A 19,597-nucleotide genomic window follows, 5' to 3' on the forward strand; every position below is an offset into this window, starting at 1 on the left:
GGCCTCATAGCACCATTCATTGTATTAGCTTCCTGTGGCTGTGGTGACAAATTGCCACAGACTTGATGGCTTAACCCAACACGTTTATTCTTTCATAGTTCTGGAGGTCAGAGACCTAAAATCAGTTTCACTGCACCAAAATTGAAGTGTGAGCAGAAGTGGTTCCTTCCGGAAGCTCTCAGAGGAGAATCATTGCTTTGCCTCTTTCAGCTTCTAGTGGCCACCTGTATTTCATGGTCTGTGGCCCCTTCCTCATCCTTAGAGTGCATCTCTGAGCCTCCAGTCTCTTTTTCCATTATCACATGACCTTCTCTCATGACTCTGACCCTCCTGTCTCCCTCTTACAGACACTCTAGGGATTACATGGGGTCTACGAGGTAATCCAAGGTAACCTACCCATCTTAAAATCCTTAATCACATCTGCAAAGTCCCTTTTTGCCATATAAGGTAACATATTCACAGGGCTTGGGCCATGGTGATCCTTGGGGGACCATCATTCAGCCTACCACAACCATGCACCTTTTCTTCAAAGCAATTGCAACCATTAGTAATAATAAGGCATACACTCACTCAAGTCACTATTTGATTAATGCTCATCAACTCCTTAGACTATAAACTCCACAAGGATAGGAACAGAGTCTGTTTTTCTTTACTTCTGGATCCTTAGCAACTAGGCCAGTGCTCACTATATATCTACTGGATGAATAGATAATTATCCAACTACTAAAAACCATAAGAAGGAATGTAAAGTGGCAACATGCTACAAGGAAACTTTTCCTCTTAACTTCCATTATTGTTTTCAGTTTGTTTTATGTGATAAATAAAAATGAAAAGGAAAAAAACCATACTAGTGAATAGGGTTATCAAGAACTCGAACCAAAAAAAAATGTTTATAAGCTGACTACTTACTTCGTATCCAAAAGCTGCAGCTGGTGGTTACTGTCTCTGTGGGACATCTTCAGTTTGGTGCTTTGCTCTGATATCGACAAGTCCACTCTGTTCAAAAGCTGAGAAATCTGGGAAAGAAACCTTGCTTGTAATATCACATATGATCTTTAGAGGTAGTTTCAGATAACATCTGGTAAGCTATATTCTAGTCGATGACATTAAGATTCAACATAATTTAATATATTTTTTTAGCAGTTCACCTCATCTTTCCACTTCCATTTTCTATCATACACACTCATCAGAAATCAAGACCAGGAGTGATGCCAAAATCCATGACGCTCTGAGTACTTAACTTTATAGTTCTCTGATGAGCAAGCCTAGTTTCTGCCCAGGACCACTACCTCCACCTGCTGGCACAAAATACAGTTATGTTTACTTTGGGATTTCTACCATTAATGTGGCTGCTAGACATAGAGAATGGAATTCTTATCACTTGCAAAATCCTTTGAGGTCCCAGATTTACCTCCATATCAAGTCAAGTCACCAGAAAATATAATTTGTAAATTCCATCCCTCCTACTCCTTGTTCCCACCACCCACCCCTTTCCCTGGTCTTTCTACTAAGAGTTAATAGAAACTCGTCCTATATGAAATGTCTTTAGTTTCTTCAGGAATTACAGTGTTCGATATTCCTCACTCGCAGATTCATGGGACAAGTATTTATTAGATCCAGAACAAAAAAAGTATGTCTCCTTCTATAGATTTCTATATGCATCTGACTTGGCTCGGCCACCAAGAAGCTTAGTATCTGCTGAGCATTTATTTTCTGTTGAGGTAATTCTGTCCTTACTCATTCTCCGAAAAAAAACTATTGGAATTTTGTTTTATTGTGGGGTTTTTTTGGTGGCTTTAGAATATCTGTGTCCTTCACATAAGCAGATTTAGATCTTTATTGAATGTATTTTGAACACAAGTATTTTTACTCCAGCAAATTGACCAGGTGCCCCTTTTTACTGGAATGGTCCCTCTTTGCATGAAGAATAACAAGTAGGGCAGATACTGTGGGGCAAATCCTAGAAGACAGGCCCCTTGAGGGCAAAGGGAAGCTTTTAAGTGGCCAAAAAGCAAATGGTGAAATGCCAAAAGTTATGCTTTATAAAACTGATCTGTGTTTCAAGGTGGAGTACTCTAAAATTCACCGGCCAGCCTACCTCTACCTTTGTCTGAATCCTTTCCCACCAAAGACTATGTGATGAGGTAGCACATAACATGAGTCCCAGGACAGTAACTATTTCCTGAACCAAAAATGGGGACATGGCATATAACAGAATGCCCGATCATTTACCTATGCACGAAGTAGTTTTGGAGCCATTATTTAGAATTTCTGGAATATATTAATTGTTTTAGGAATGAGGGAAAAGAACCTTTAAAATTAGGACTCTACCAAAAAATTTGGCGCTTTGGTTCCCGTACCCGTGAAGGGCCACTGCACTGAAACAGGGGAAAGAAGAAGTGAGGAAAAGATATGCATGTGCTAGGCATCCCGGCTGGTTTCTCATCACCATGTTATTCTTACTTAGCTAAGAACAAATTACCTCCTTCTAAAAGGCTACCTGAAGTAGGCCATACCTGCCCCTCTGCGTCTTTGATTTTTGTTTCCAAGATAAGTTTGGCAGCTTGCTGTTCTTTGTTCAGGTGCTGGAGCCCCTCATAAGTCGTTTTGTGCTCTGCAGAGAGTCTGGCTATGCTGGCGTCACACCTGTCCAGGAAAACGACAAAGCTAACTCTGAGTGAAGTTTAAAAACAAGCACTGAAGCTCCTTGACATACTCAAACACACAACCCCACTCAAAGAAACTGTACTTTGACTCACTCTTTTACACAGAGGTTCAAATGAATATAGAGAGCTGCCCTCGTTATGGGTTTTAAGTTAAACCACAGGGATGCTGCTTAATAAGAGTAGGGATGTCACCATCAAAGGAGCAAAGGCTTTACAATGCTCATGAGTATAAAACTGTACATGCAGTAAGAGCCCAATTACAGAAGGCCTATACAGTGTGCTGGACGGGGTCTGTCACTCTTCAGTGCCACCTCCACGCCTCTAAGTTCTCTGGGCCTTCTTTGGATCATGAAGGCAATTCCTTCTACATTTGAAAGTACTACTCCTAACCTTTTACCAAATCGCCTCAAGACGGTCAGCTTTGAGTGGGGTCCAGAGCCCGAGAAGGCTGTGCAGCGGGTCTGAGCTGCAGTGTAGGCTGCTCAGTCCCTTGGGCCTCACAGCTTGGCAGTGCCAATGGTGCTCAAAGTATCTGTGGCAGAGAAGCCATGTGCGAAGCCTCTGTCGAGCCCTAGTAGGAAATTCACAGAATAGCTCCCTAGGAATACGAAACTAAGTCAGCCCCGTTCCAACCCAATCATCCCGCTGTGAAAAGTAGCCATTGGCTTGCTGCTGGGCCCTGGTAGCAAGTGCGTTCCTGAGCACGGGACATTAAGTGACCAAGCAATCTGGCCAGTCCATCCTGAGCACCAAGCCATAAAGGGAGGCATATGAGCAGTGCTCCATCTTCAAGGGGAAGAAAAGCATAGACATCACGCTTAAATAGGTCCCAAAGGCGTAAGTACACTGCATGAGCCCACACTCCTGTGGCATATACTCTTGCTTCTGCCAACTTTCCTTTAACTCACACATACAGCCTCTTGAGGAGCTCCTGATGACCAGGTGGACCAGCGGAGGAAAAGCCAGACCTGGTTTACGAAAGGTGTCAATATGCCGACACCTTCCAGAAGTAGACTACTGACACTTAAAAGCCCACTAGGGAGTGGATCTCAAGGGTGTTAAGGAAGGGAAACCCCCACAGTTGGCAGAAGTTCAAACAATGTATCTGCCCAGAATAAAAAATAGCCAGATGTTCATGATTAATGGCGAGAGACATAGAAGAAACATATTGGAGGATTGGTGACAACAGGAAAAGAGCCATATATTTGGATTGCTCAGAACTGACACAGCATTTTTGGGGTGCCTGAGAGGCTCAGTTGGTTGGGCGTCTGACTTCAGCTCAGGTCACGATCTCATGGTTTGTGAGTTTGAGCCCCATGTCGGGCTCTGTGCTGACAGCTCAGAGGCTAGAACCTGCTTCAGATTCTCTGTCTCCCTCTCTCTCTGCCCCTCCCCTGCTCACGCTCTGTCTCTCTCTCTCTCAAAAATAAAGAGACATTTAAAAAAAATTAAAAAACGAAACAAAACTGACAGAGCATTTGTGCTCCTTGCGAATGTTCTCTGTATCAAGGGAGCAGAGGCCCAAAAATTGTACTTCCCAAACAACCTTGGCAGCTGGTTGTAAATAACCGTAAATTACTTATACAGAGAGGTGGAAGAGAAGCCCTTATGTTCCCCTGGCAGGGATGGGCATACATGGGATAAACTGCACACGTGAGGTTTACAGCCACTTCGACGCACACTCCTGCAAATCACTCACTCCCATGTTATAGGCAGCTGATGTTTTCAATGGCTCCGTTCTGTGATTCTTGCACATCCCACTTTCCTGAAAGCCAACAGCAGTTTCCTTCACTTTGCTTGCTTAAATCTGCCAAAGGCTATGCAAGCTCTAACCTCCTGGATTAAATACCTTCCTGCTAAAATACTTAGAGCGGTTTCTGTCTTCTTGACCGAACCTTGATGCATATAGTCATATATCCATATAAAATTTTACAAGGAAGCATGCAAAATATTAACCAGCTATCTTTGGATCATGTGTGATTTTTATTTTACTTTTCATTCTTTTCTAAATTGTATAACTTCCCCACAATAAGTATGTATAATTTTTCTGATCAGAAAAATAATTACACAAGGAAAATATTTTAATCCACGGCCATGTACGAAGAATGGGTTCCAATTTTATGGAATATGCACTATCCTACCATCTTTCTCTGGGGTCCCCATGAAGCAGAAATGAGGCTGGACTACAAGGAATCCAGAGCTAGAGAAATGTGGGTTAGAGTCACTGTCATGAAAGTTAGGTCAGGTTCAAGGCAATAGGTAGCAGAAGCAGAGAGGCGACAGTGGGAAGCCCACTCCATAATTTACTCTTTCAGTCAATAAGTATTTGTAGAATGGCCACTATGTGTCACATACTAATTATACAAAATGAAGACATAGTGGGAACTTTTTTCTTCAGTACACATACCATACAATCCAGAAATTTAAAAACAGATTCTTATGCCACCACTATAAAAATCCTACTCAGCTTACATGTATATTTTCTTCTGTTATTGGTGGAGATTTTATCTGACATTTTGTTCTTGTTCGTTATCCCTCAAATCAGACAAATCAGCTCAGAAGATTGGGAACTTACTGAACAAGTCATTATAAATACACAGACTGAAGACGGAGCCGGTGACAGGTCCCAGTTTCAGTAAATCAGCGGTCTGCAATCTTCCTAAAAGCACCGGGAATGAATTCTTTAAGATGTAGATCTGCATTTAGGCCTCAACGAGCTTTATAAATTGTTCCCTAAGTGACTCAGACACTGAAAAGAATCTCATTGACTAAGTCATACAAAATATTTGCAACAAGCTTAAAAAAACAAAATATTGATCTAGAGTATATAAGCCATGAATAAAGATTAAAGAGCATGCCAGTGCTTTGTAGGCTTTCTAATAAGCAATAAGATTTAACTGATTTACTAATCATTTTGCACGAAAATGTTGCAAATTAAAACTACTACCTGGTCTGTCGGTTAAACATGGTGGACTGAACACATGCCCTTATTTTGGCTCCCTCCTGAAAACCTATCAAGATGACTCCAGATGAATTTTAAAAAGGTATAAATCCACAAGGACAAAAAATAATGGGAGGGAAAAAAAAGTATGGGGGAAAGTAGAAAGCAGACAGATGGTGCAGGAGATGGAGCAAAGCGTATATTTTGCTACGGCCGGTGCTGGGAGCTTGAAGGGCTCTATATCTGAAAACCAGCAGAAGCGAGAAGAAGCTTTAGTTCCCACGTGGCAAGACGGGCAAGAAACCGGCTCCACTCAGGAAGCACACAGGAGCACACTTGTGACAGAACACAGGAACCAGGGTAACTGAAACCAGAGGTCTGAGTGGGGCCCTACCAGCTATGGAAAGCTCAAAAAACAAACAAACCAAAAAAAAAAAAAACAAACAAAAACCTGGATGAGGGGCACCTGGGTGGCTCATCGGGCTAAGCAGTTGACTTCAGCTCTGGTCATGATCTCACAGTTTATGAGTTCGAGCCCTGTCTCATGTTCTCTGCTGTCAGCGCAGAGCCTGCTTCGGATCCTCTGTTCCCCTCTCTCTGCCCCTCCCCACCCTCTTTCTCAAAAATAAATAAACATTTTTAAAAACGTGGACCAAATGAGTTCTTAAATAAATATGTTTAAGATACTGAAAAAAATCGAAGACAGATTAATATCTATAACGAGAACTCTGAATTATTAAACAAAAACAGGCAGAGGGGAAAGAAGAACAAGTGGATGAGAGAAAAATGGAAAATCCTGGAAGTAAACTACACAGTGTCTTCACAGACCTGACAAATTCTAGACTGGACCTGACTGAAGATGGTCAGTTAGTTTGAAGACAGTAGCAAGGAGCTCACACAGAAGGAAGCAAAGACAGCGATGCGAAACATGAAAAAACAGGTAAGAGACAAGGAGGACAAATAAAGAGATGCCAACCTAAGCGAAAGAGGAATTGAGAAGTCCCCAAAAGAAGGAGACAGAAGGGTGGAGAAACATCTTAGGAGTGAGGAAAAAGAACTTATCATCCCAGGATAAAGGCAAAACAAAGACAGACACAGATTTAAACATGCAAAGATAAAGACATGTATTGACCACAAACCCATACTGAAAGAGTCACTAAATCATGTACTTCAGTAAAAAGAAAAGAGCACCCAGGGACATCTGGCTGGCTCAGTCAGTAGAGACCGTGACACTTGATCTTGTAAGTTTGAGCCCCACGATGGGTGTAGAGATTACTTAAAAATAAAATCTTTAGGGGTGCCTGGGTGGCTTAGTCGGTTAAGCGTCCGACTTCGGCTCAGGTCATGATCTCACAGTCCGTGAGTTCGAGCCCTGCGTCGGGCTCTGTGCTGACAGCTCAGAGCCTGGAGCCTGTTTCAGATTCTGTGTCTCCCTCTCTCTCTGCCCCTCCCCTATTCATGCTCTGTCTCTCTCTGTCTCAAAAATAAATAAACATTAAAAAAATAATAAAAAAATTAAAAAATAAATAAAATAAAATCTTTAGGGGTGCCTGGGTGGCTTAGTTGGTTAAGTGTCTGACTTTGGCTCAGGTCATGATCTCAGTATGTGAGTTCAAGCCCCACGTTGGGCTCTGTGCTGACAGCTCAGACCCTACAGCCTGCTTCAGATTCTGTGTCTCCCATTCTTTCTCTGCCTCTGCTTTGCATATGTTCTCTCTCTTCCTCAAAAATAAATAAACATTAAAAAATAAAATAAAATCTTTAAAAAAAAAAGAGCACCCACAGGAAGGAGTGGGATGCAAGAAACAATGGTGAGCAAACTGAGAAAATTATTGGTAAATTTAAGTTATTGTCGACTCTGAAGAAAGTAAGCTACCACATCAATTATTCCAGTCTTTTAAAACTCATTTCTTGGAAGGCGCCTGAGTGGCTCCGTAAGTTAAGTGTCCAATTTCAGCTCAGGTCATGATCTCCTGGTTTGTGGGCTCGAGCCCCGTGTCAGGCTCTGTGCTGAGAGCTCGGAGCCTGGAGCCTGCTTCAGATTCTGTGTCTCCCTCTCTCTCTCTCTCTCTCTCTCTGTCCCTCCCTCACTTGTGCTCTATCTCTCCCTCTCTCAAAAATAAATGAACATTAAAAAAAATAAATAAATAAACATCGTCTTTAAAAACAAGAAAATAAAAATAAAAGCCATTTCTTGGTACTAACTCACATTTACTTGAGGCTGAACAACTTGTTTAGCTCAGTCATGTTGTTAAAATGCTATAATCCTTTTCAGAAGTAACAGGAAAAAAATTAATGGAACAATTTTTTTTTAATATTGACTTAAATACTTGAAATATTTAAAAAAAATTTTTTAACATTTATTTATTTTTGAGAGACAGAGCATGAGCAGGGGAGGGGGAGAGAGAGAGAGGTAGACACAGAATCCGAAGCAGTAGCCAGGCTCCGAGCTGTTTGTTAGCACAGAGCCCGATGTGGGGCCCGAACCCACAAACTGAGAGATCATGACCTGAGCCGAAGTCGGACGCCCAACCGACTGAGCCACCCAGGCGCCCCAATACTTAAAATATTTTAAAAAAACATTTTAAATAATCTGACAAAACTGCATATGTGCATCTAAATATTTTCAATATTCATAGTACGATATATACAATTAAGCAATAATTATGCCATTATTCTTCTGTATTGGAAATCTTTTTTGAATGTGAATGCCCATTGTTGGAGAAAGTTTGTAGAATCAAGCTATATCACATACTACTGGTGGAAAAATACATTTTACAAGCTTTCTAGAGGGCAACCTGGCAGTATATGCCCCAAATTTTGAAACATAAATATATTTCTATGTGTCTTTCAATCTAGGTATTAGCCCCAAAGAAACAAAGTTTCAGGAAAGAAGAAAAAAAAAAAAAAAGCAAACTAAGTACAATTCTTTATCTGTATAAATGCCTGCTGTTTAACTTGCTACTATTTTAGAATACTGGCCAAAATCCTTTAAAATGCCCCCAAAGGGTTGCTCCCCATCCATCTAACTTCCAGCAGCATCTCACACACCTCAGTCCCTTTTCCCCTCTTCATCTAGTCACACTGATTATATTCCAGGGCTTCGAACTTACCTCACTCCTTCCCACTTCAAGGCCTGACCCATGTTGTTTCCTGTCTGGAATGTTCTTCCCTGACCTCTTCACATGGGTACTTACCATTCCACCCTCAGAGCTAAGCACGCAAGTCACATCCTTAAGGAAGCCTTCCCAGAGCCCCCAGATGAGACACACCAGTTACATACTTGGAGAACGCCCCACATAAATCTTTCACTGACTTGCGATTAAAACTTATTATTGTTATTATTTTGGATATCTTCCATAACATACTCTTGTTTCATAATATACTCTCATCACTGGCCCAAGCATGGCTCACTTTGTTCAGTTAATTATTTTGAGTAATGGCTCCCATGAAAGTAAGCATTTTGAATCCTGTGTCATCATTCCCTTGTTTTCCTATTAAGACGATTGATTAATGGCAAGCCAAGAAACAGACTCTTCTTAACTGGTGGTTGCCAGAGGGGAGGTGGGTGGAGGGATGCATGAAATAGGTGATGGGGATTAAGAAGTGCACTTGCCCTGGGTGATGTTTGGAAGTGCTGAATCAGTATACTGACACTTGAAACTTAAATAACACTGTATGTTAACTGTACTGGAATTCAAATAAAATAAAATAAAATGTTAAAAGACAGTTAATTGCATATACACATGCATGTATGTAAGTACATATATATGCAAATACGTGTGTATATATATGATGGCATGCTATTTCTTTTTTTTATTTTAAGTCTATTTTGAGCAAGAGAGAGGGGGGAATGCGAATGTGGCAGAACAGAAGAGAGGGAGAGAGAGAGAATCCCAAGCAGGCTCTATCTGCATTGTCAGAGCAAAGCGTGGAAGGGGCTCAATCTCTGTAACTGTGAGATCATGACCTGAGCCAAAATCAAAACCCAGATGCTTAACCAACTGAGCTACCCAGACAACCTTAGCATGCATTTCTTAAAAGTATATATATGCATGTTTTAGTCGAATTTAACTTTTACAAAAGACATTATGTCAGGGGCGCCTGGGTGGCTCAGTCAGTTAAGTGTCTGACTCAGTTTCAGCTCGGGTCATGATCTCACGTTTCTTGGGTTCAAGCCCCATATCAGGCTCTACCACTGATAGTGTGGAGCCTGCTTGGGATTCTCTCTCTCTCCCTCTCTCTGCACCTACCCCACTGGCTCTCTGTCTCTCTCAAATTAAATACACAAACTTATAAAAAAAAAAAGACATTATGTCATATGCAATATTTTGGTATTTATTTTTTCCACCTATTATATTTCTAAGATTCATCCATATTGCCATACAGCACTGAGGTTCATTTTGACAATAGAATAATATTCTGTTGTTTGTTACAATTTATTTGTTCATGCTCTCATTGATGGGCACTTTGGGTTATTTCAGTATTTCTATTGTGAATGATGCTGCTATTAACAAGACCCCTTATACAAGAATTTCTCTCGGGCAGAAACTGATGGATCATGGAGTATGTGAATGTTCAACACTGGGAGGTAAGATCACATTCTAATTTATACTCCCACTAGCAAGGAATAAGAGACTGTAAGAAGCCACATCGTCTCTAACGCTTATTTTCAGACGTTTCAGATGCCAATCAACTGGGTGAAGAAAAAATATTTTGTGTTTTGAATTTTCATTTCAACATCAACCACTGAAGTTAAATCTCTTTATATGTTTGTTGACCACATATGTTTCTGCTTTGGTAAAATGTCATTCATGTCTCTCACCCATTGTTACACTGGGTTGTTTGCATTATTCTTATTAACTTGCAGGAAATCTTTAAATGCTCTTAGTACTAACCCTTTACCAGCCAATATCGTCCTCAGTTTGTAACATTTAATTACAAATAATTAAAGAATGGAACATTCTTTAAAGGGTCTTTTGATGAGCAATGTTTTAAATTTTAATATAATCAAATCCATCAATGCTTTTTATGTCAAGAAGAAATTCTCCCCTACCGAAAGATCTAAAAGATACTCATCTATATTTTTCTATTAAAAATTTTTAAGTCTTATTTTTAGCACTTGAGCCCTCTACCCGTCCAGAGCTGATTTTGTATCTGGTAGGAGGTAGAAAAGAAATTACTTTTTTTTGATATGTATAATATATTTTTCAGCTTTACTTATGAGCAATCCCTCCTTTCTCCACTGATCTGCTATGCCATCTATGACATGTGCCAAGGTCCCACACATATGTGGTCACAGTCCAATTTGTGCATGCTCTATTTTATTCCATTTTCACTTTCTCTACCCCTAAGCCAATAACATAGAGTTTCACAACAAGTCTTGCTATCGGGCAGGGCAATTCTCCCCTCTCTGGTCATCCTCAGCAGCGTAGCACATATTTTTCACTCTTAACCCTTACATATAAACATGAGGGTCATTTTATCAAGTTCAAAGTAAAACTCTGTTGGGATATTCACTGGAATTTCATTAATTCTAAAAATTAATTTGAAAGAATTGATATCTTCATAAATATTAAGACTTCCTACCCTTGAAGATAATATCTATTCTCTATTTACTTATGTTTTCTTATTATTTCTTTTTTTTTTTAATGTTTATTTATTTTTGAGACAGAGAGAGACAGAGCATGAACGGGGGAGGGGCAGAGAGAGAGGGAGACACAGAATCAGAAGCAGGCTCCAGGCTCTGAGCTGTCAGCACAGAGCCTGACGCGGGGCTCGAACCCACAGACCATGAGATCAATGACCTGAATCGAAGTCGGACGCTTACCCGACTGAGCCACCCAGGTGCCCCTCTTATCATTTCTTAATCAAATTAAAAAAATTTTTTTCCCTTTAGAGGTCTTGAGCAATTTTTGTTAGATTTCTGCCTAGTTATTATATATCCTCTGTTTTTATTTTAAATGGTATCTTCATGTTGGTATGTTTTGTTTAATAGTAAGGAAACTGACTTTTGTATATTAATATATCTAGCCATTTTGCTAAGTATGCATTAACAGGTCAAAAGGGAAGGATATCAAAAGATTTGAACAGATGCAAAAAATACTTGAGAAAACCCAATTCAAATTCATAGAATCTTAGTAAATTAGGAATTGAAGAAAACTTAATGTGATAAATCTATGTTAAAAAAAATAACACAAGCAATTATCATTCAAAATGGAAAAACAATGGAATAATTTCATTGAAGTAAAAAACAAGAGAAAGATGCCCCCAATCACATCTACTTAACACAGTATTGGAGGGGTTTGCCATTGTAAGATGACAAGAAAGAAAGACTAAGGATACAAGGATCAGAAAAGAAGAAATAAAATTATCATTATTTGCAAATGATATTATTTCTATAGAAAACCCCAAATATTGGGGCACCTGGGTGGCTCTGTCAGTTAAGAATCTGACTCTTGACTTCAGCTAAGGTCATGATCTCATGGTTTATGAGTTCAAACTCCATATAGGGTGCTGCACTGTCCTGATCTGCTTCGGATTCTCTCTCCTCCTCTTTCTCTGCCCCTCCCCCATTTGTGTGTGTGCACACGTGTGCTCTCTCTCTCTCTCTCAAAATAAATAAATAAACTTTAAAAATATTTAAAAAATAAAACTCCAAATATCTACAAATAAATTATTCAAATAACAAGTGAAATTAAATAACTATTTGGCATTAAGTTGTTTGACATCTGTGTCCCCTCCTAGACAGAATATAAACAGCAAGACAGAGGGACGACATTTGCCTTTTTCATCACGAAAACCCTAGTGCCCCATTCATTGCCTTACATGTAGAAGAGGCCCAACAGATATTGTGAATGGATGAATGTATTTGTGAATGGATGAATACACAGAAAATCACTGTACAGTGCAAAGTACTTGATTCATATTACTTCCTTTAGTCTTAAATCATCCCTCACTTCACAAATGATGGTAAAACCAACACCAAACAAAGACCTTTCTTTTTTGAGTTCATAACTGCTTAGCAAAATATTATTTAAATCTTATTTGGGGATATCATGGGTTCTAACATACCATGAAATACAAAAATATTATACAAAAGCTTTATTTTCCAATCCAAACACAGCTTTTACTGGGTAGGAACTGTCAGGTATCACTACATCTGACCAGTTTCATTATCTTTGCAAAGCTGTTTGAGGGATGGACTCTGTTTGAAAAAGTTATTTAGAAAGATCTTGAAATTATCCTGAAGTTCATGGCTCACTGATTTTCCCTAGCTTTGGCTTGGCTTCAGTATTATTTCTCACTTGGAAACACAAAGACTACAACATAAATTTCCATTAACATCAAGTAGTAAATACAATAAATTATGGCACACAATTGTAGCAGGATACTCCATACCCAAGTAAGCAGTATACTAGAACTATGCATATACTCAAAGAAAGCTCACAATGTACTGTTATGTGGGAACACTTCAGTTGCAGAATAATATATGTAATACTTTGTAAAATCAAAATCAGACTGTTGTGATTGTTAATTAATTGTGAGGCTGTAAATCATCATGTTACTACAATGATAAATTATTACCTCATAACTATGTGTGAAAAAGTCTGAAAGGACAGACATCAAGCTGTTAATATTAGTTACCTGTAAGGAATAAAACAGAGCAAGGGGCTGGTGAACTTAATTTTTTTTCTCTACTTTACATATTTCATAATGTTTCTGACTGTTTAATACCACACACTTCATCTTCATACCTTTATAAGTAAGGGGACAAAGCAGGTGGGAAGGGCAGGGAGGGCTGCAAGGTAAGATACCAAAGCCTGCCATCAGAAAACATACACAAAGAAATCAACTCTGGTTTTCTTATGTTAAAAACAAAGTTATCCTTATTCTCAAATGCTGCATAAAAATATTACATAGGAAAGAACAGAACTGGGACACCTGGGTGGCTCAGTTGATTAAGTGCCCAACTTTGGCTCAAGTCATGATCTCGCTGGTTCACGGGTTCAGGCCCCATGTTGGGCTCTGTGCTGACAGCTCAGAGCTTGAAGCCTGCTTTGGATTCTGTATCTCCCTCTCTCTCTCTGTCCCTCCCCACCTCATGCTCTGTCTCTCTATCTCTCAAAAATAAATAAAAACATTAAAAAAAAAAAGAAAGAATAGAGTAAATGGAATGAAATGTTAACACTTGGTGAATCGTGCAAACTTTCTGTAACTTTCAAATTGTTTGTTTGTTTGTTTTGAGAGGGGGAGGGGCAGAGAGAGAGGGACAGAGAAAATCCCAAGCAGACTTTGCACTTTTGGCACAGAGCCCCACACAGGACTTGATCTCACGAACTGTGAGATCATGACCAGAACCAAAATCGAGTCAGATTAACCTACTGAGAAACCCAGGCACCCTGCGAATTATTTCTAAATAAATAAATAAGAAAAAAGGGGGAAGCTATATTGCTACCTCAGCTAATATTGAATCAATGACACTGTTCCTGTCTTTTCAAAAAAAACACTCATAAAAGACAGCCTCAGAGTTCTAAATATAGCTGTGTGCATGGCTCAACAGCTTTAGTTAAACGAGAATTTGCAATCAATCTGACAAGTTGCCCTATTTTATCCTGTTATGTTATAAATGAACCAATAATGTAGTCGTTTCAAAATTTCCCTTTTCAGGTCTTTGGATAACTGTTATCTCCCAGGTGCAGTTCTTCGTTGTAGCCATTGTGTGGCAGAATAACTTTTCATCTGGTTACCAGATCAGTGGCCAAGAGGTGGTCAGAAGTTCATTAACAGTACCAAAGGTCTAGCCACAGACCTGACCAGGCAACATGCTTAAAGTAAACATCTCTTACAGTTTGTGACATGGTGGCATAGCACACCAAAGGCAGTGACATTTTTTTTATTATTTTTAAAAAATATTTACCTAGAGGCACCTGGGTGGCTCAGTTGATTAAGTGTCCGACTTTGGCTCAGGTCACGATCTGTGAGTTCAAGCCCCGAGTCGGGCTCTGTGCTGATAGTTCAGAGCCTGGAGCCTGCTTCAGATTCCATGTCTCCCTCCCTTCCTGCTCCTCCCCCCCCCCCCCCCCCCCGATCATGCTGTCTCTGTCTCACTCTCTCAAAAATAAATCTTAAAAACAAATTTTGTTAGTGTTTATTTGTTTATATTGAGAAAGAGAGCATGAGAAGGGGAAGGGGCAGAGAGGGAGAGAGAGAGAGACAGAGAGAGAGAGAGAGAGAGAGAGAGAGAGAGAATCCCAAGCAAGCTCTACACTGTCAACACAGAGCTTGAGGTGGGGGCTCGATCTCATGAACCGCGAGATAATGACCTGAGCCAAGATCAAGAGTCAGTTGCTTAACACCCAGGCTCCCAGAAAGGCAGTAACATTTAAAACATTAAGTTGTTCATGTTCCATGTTATAATTACCTATACATATAATAATTCTTGTATATATACATAATTAAGCCTTTAAGGGCTGGCAATAATTTAACTGAATCAGACTCCAGAGCAATTTATGTCCCAGGGTATTGTCAGAAACAATCCCTGTACAGCAATCTGCCAGAAATTAATGGCGATGAAGATCTGGACGTGATACCTGTAGAGGCAGACACCTTAATAAAAGATCAAGGAAAGAGGGGCCCCCAGGTGGTGCAGTCGGTTAAGCGTTCCACGCTTGATTTCAGCTCAGGTCATGGTCTCACAGTTGTGAGATCGAGCCCCGCGTCAGGTTCTGCTGGGTGTGGAGCCTCCTTTCTCCCTCTTTTCCTCTGTCCCTCCCTGGCAAGTGAGCGCACTCACTCTCACTCTCTCTCTCAAAAAATTTTTTAAAAAGATCAGGGAAAAGAGAGAGTCTTGCTAAGATCACTGACATCACCGGGCACCTGTGCGCTAGATGCTTCATACTGCCGGAGAAAGAGACATCTCTAAAACAATCCGGCCAAGTCACTGAACAAACAACCAACCAAAGCAAACAGAGGGAAGGAGCTGTTAGTATCCAGTATCCAGCAAAGACACCAGAAAATATGAACTAAACACAGAAAAAAAGCAGGCAAAAGAAACTGGCAGTGAGAGGGAAAGATGTCAGATTTAAAAGACCCAGACTTTAAGGCAGCCATTATAAACACTGGATGACCAAAGAAATAGAGAAAAAATGATTTAAAAAAGTAAAGGAAGGTATGGGGTGCCTGGGTGGCTCAGGTGATTGATCTCCTCACTCTTGATTTCGGCTCAGGTCATGATCTCATGGTTTGGGACTTGGAGCCCCGCACAGGGCTATGGGCTGACAGCACGGATATGCTTGGGATTCTCTCTGCCTCTCTCTCTCAAAATAAATAAATAAAAACTGTAAAAAAAAGTAAAGGAAGGTATAATGGTAATGTGTCATCAAATAGAGAGTATCAACAAAGAGACAGTAATCATTTTTTAAAAGAACCAATTGGACCCAGTCAAATGAAAAGAAAACCCTTAGAACGGAGGAAAGCTTTTTCAAATCAGGTATCGGGTAGTGAATTGAATCTAGAATATATAAAGATCTTCTGCAACTCAATAATAAAAAGACTATTAATCCAGATGAAAAATGGGCAAAGGATCTGCATAAACAGCTCTCCAAAGATCTACAAATGACCAATAAGCCCACTGAAGGGTGTTCAGCACCATTAGTCACTAGGGAAATGCAAATCAAAAACAAGATGTTACCTCATACCCATTAGGTTGGCTCTATCAAAAGGGTAAGTGTTGGTGAGGACGTGGAGAGATCAGAGCCCTTGCGCAGTGCCGGTGGCATTGTAAATGGTGCAATCGCTTTGGAAAACAGTCTGGCTGTTCTGTTCCTCAAAAGGTTAAATATAGAGTATCACATTACTCAACAATTATACTCCTAGGTATATATATATATATATATATATATCCAAGAGAAATGAAAACATATGGCCACACAGAAATTTGTCTGTGAATGTTCATAACAGCATTATTTAAAAGAGCCAAAGATTTTTTAAGCTGATGATGTCTAATTTATTCATTTTCTTCCTTTGCACCTGGACTTGCTTACCTGGAGGGAACTTGCACACTTGCGTCACTATATAGCTATTTCTCCTTTAAAACTCTGGCACCATGAAAACAGACCTCAAGGAGGAATGGAAGTGGCCGCTGAGCACTGGGAAAAATGAAGAAGACAGGCCAAATAACGGACCCACTGTTCCAGGAGGAAGAGGAAAGCTGGCCTCCCTGAGCTCTGCTTTAGGGAGAAATGGGAAACTCTCTAAGAAAGTCTGTTCAGAGCATGCCACTCTTAGTGGGGTGAGGGTGCCCCCCACCTCCACAGGGAAGCACAAGGGGGAGCATCAGGGCCAGCTTCCTACCAAGGGCATCACTGGTGGATCCATAAACACTCTAAAATAAAACCTGAAATAATATAGCAGCCTAGTAATTTAAGACCATCACTTAGCACGTTCATACTCCTCCAATTCAATACAAGAAAGCCAAAACTTTGCCAAAGATTTTTTTTTTCCACACAAGTTTATTCCAACAAAGTCTTATTAGCATTCCAGGGGAAAGACGAGTAGAACCACAAAACAAAGCAAAAATAGGTGGTGCTCACAACAAACGTTTGTGACTGTTTCACTGCAAAAGTATTTGCTATAGGGAAGGAACGTACTGCATAAAGAACTGAATGTGAAACTGCACAGGAAAAATGTAAAATTCCTGAAAATAGTTCAAAGTCATTTCTCCATTTGGTCATTAGAACAGTTTCATGAGGATAATGTCACTACCGCTGCCCTTGAGATTCACAAACGCTCACACTTGCTCTGTGTTCACTCCATGCCATGCCCTGTGCTAAGCCTCATACATAGCTGGCCTCACATAATCTTCATCTGCAACTAAAGTGCATAGGCAGATCCTCAAAATTTTCTACAAGTCCCTATTCTGCCCTGTAGCTCTGAAGCCCTTCTAACTTCTCACTCTTCTGGGAGGTCTCACAGAGTGGGCTTTCTGTTAAGCCAATCTCCACAAAAAGACGTGAAGTTTTTTCAGTCCTATTACAGTAATTTTTCTAGATCAATTCATCCAAACAAATATGTATTGAGAATCTACTGCTCTCCAGAGACTGTTCTATGCATGTAGGTTACAAAAATAAAAATGTACTCTGAAAACAGTAGAGAGACTCAATAGAACAGAATGCTTGGAGAGCTCAGGAGAGTAGGGTATCAGAGAAGACTTCCTGGAGGAGGTGACATTTGAGCTGAACTTGAAAGTCTGATTAGAAGTTAGAAAAGAAGGCGGAAAGGCATGGTGGGTGAAGAAGCACGTGCAAAGGCACAGAGATGGGAGAGCATGACCCATTCAGGGACTAACAAGTAGCTGATTACTGACGAAAGGTACAGTGCAAAGGTCGAGAGAGATAAGGAGGTCAGTGGGGGGTTCATCTCTAAAGGGCATGCTAAGAAGACTGGCGCTGACCCGAATGAGAAGAGATAACTACACAAGAGTGGCAACTAGGCCTCCATTCATTCTATGGGGCCATCTGCTATAAGACTGATGTTCACCCAGCAGACCGAAACACACATGCCCAGCATCTAAGGTCCTTCGTGTGTTGTCTTGCACAGATCCCCCAACACTACTCTCCGTTGCTCCAAAGAGGTCTTGGATCCTGTGTTCCTGTTCTTTCTTCCGTCTCACCCTTTACAGACCACCCCCATTTTCACCTCAGCCTGATTTGAATTGTTTATTGGCTCCACAGCTCCCCTTGTAGACTTGTGCTTGACTCTTAACAGCAGCAGAGGGCAGAAGAGGCCCATAAATATTTTAAGGATCGTGCATTTCCAACAAGTTCTGGGGTGACTCCAATGGTGCTGGTGCACGGAGCACTCCTTCAGTAGAAAGGGGCAGGAAGAGCACCTTTCGTACTACCTGAGGTCAAAGATCTTCTCTAAATTTCCAATCTATCACAGACCAAAATTTTCAGAAGCTAATAAAAAAATAAATTACAAGGGAAATGACATTTTTAAAAGAGACATACAAAATGTAAGTCTCAACTTTGTATTACTGGAGACAGTAAACATAATTATTACCCGGCCAAATTACACAGGTCAGCCGAGCCCTCCCATCATTTCCTTCCACAAACACAACTCCAAGATAAGAAATCGTGGCATGCTCATAATCAGGTGGAACGTCTACCCTTGATTTTTATGGGCAAAGGAGGGAATGTCTTAGAAGAATGCAAAGAATTTGCTTTGGGAGTTTGTGAATATATACTTTGTAAAATGGAGTTGATGAAAAACAGCTTTCGATGAGTACAGTCCCAAACACCTGACCACCTACCTTGCCACTCTCCCCCGAAGGTCTCCCAAACCAGAGAGCTGACGCATCTCCAGAGTCTTTAAGGCAGAATTAGTTCCATAGCTGATGTTGTCCCGGGCCCGGATCTGTTCCTGGAGTACCTGGGCAACACAAAAAACCACTAAGAGGGTCTTCTGAGAATTTACATGCTGGTACAAAAGCATTTTATACTTTTGATAAAAATAAGAACATTTAACTCCATTCCTAAGAGCTCCTTTTTGACAGCCACCTGATATATACACGTGTACAGAAAGTACTTACACATGCTTAGAGAGACCTCAGAGATCTCTCTCTCTCTCTCTCTCTCTCTCTCACACACACACACACACACACACACACACACAGTCCCTTCATCTGCCAGTAAAAACACTGAGACTTGGATGCCACATGACTTGACAGAGCCCCTCACCACATCCCCGGTCCCCCACGCTGCAAGAAAGGGCAAAGCTCAGACTAGGTCCCTGGACTCTTGCTCTTAGGGTTCAAAGCTCTTTCCACCACTCCAGGGTGTTTTTTGATAGTCATTGCTCTAGGCGAAGACTCCCTAAATCGATCAGGAAGTAATAAATCAACACCAAGCAAGGACAGGGCTGGGCAGGGGATGTCAGACAAACACGTCCAAATTCAGTTCCTCTAGCTGAATGACCCTGGGCAAAT

General features: G+C 40.6%; 1 protein-coding gene across 2 annotated transcripts in view; it reads right to left on the minus strand.

Moving 5' to 3' along the window:
* Positions 1-19,597, minus strand: part of FAM81A (family with sequence similarity 81 member A) — a 75,467-nt gene that overhangs the window by 13,673 nt on the left and 42,197 nt on the right. For both annotated transcript variants that reach the window (XM_027067383.2, XM_027067384.2), the window contains exons 4-6: positions 18,923-19,041; positions 2,517-2,646; positions 910-1,016 (exon numbers count right to left, since the gene is read on the minus strand). In XM_027067383.2, the coding sequence (XP_026923184.1) occupies positions 910-1,016; positions 2,517-2,646; positions 18,923-19,041 (356 nt within the window). The remainder of the gene's footprint in view (positions 1-909; positions 1,017-2,516; positions 2,647-18,922; positions 19,042-19,597) is intronic.

This window comes from Acinonyx jubatus, chromosome B3 (genome assembly GCF_027475565.1).
Source record: "Acinonyx jubatus isolate Ajub_Pintada_27869175 chromosome B3, VMU_Ajub_asm_v1.0, whole genome shotgun sequence".
Lineage (NCBI taxonomy): Eukaryota > Metazoa > Chordata > Mammalia > Carnivora > Felidae > Acinonyx > Acinonyx jubatus.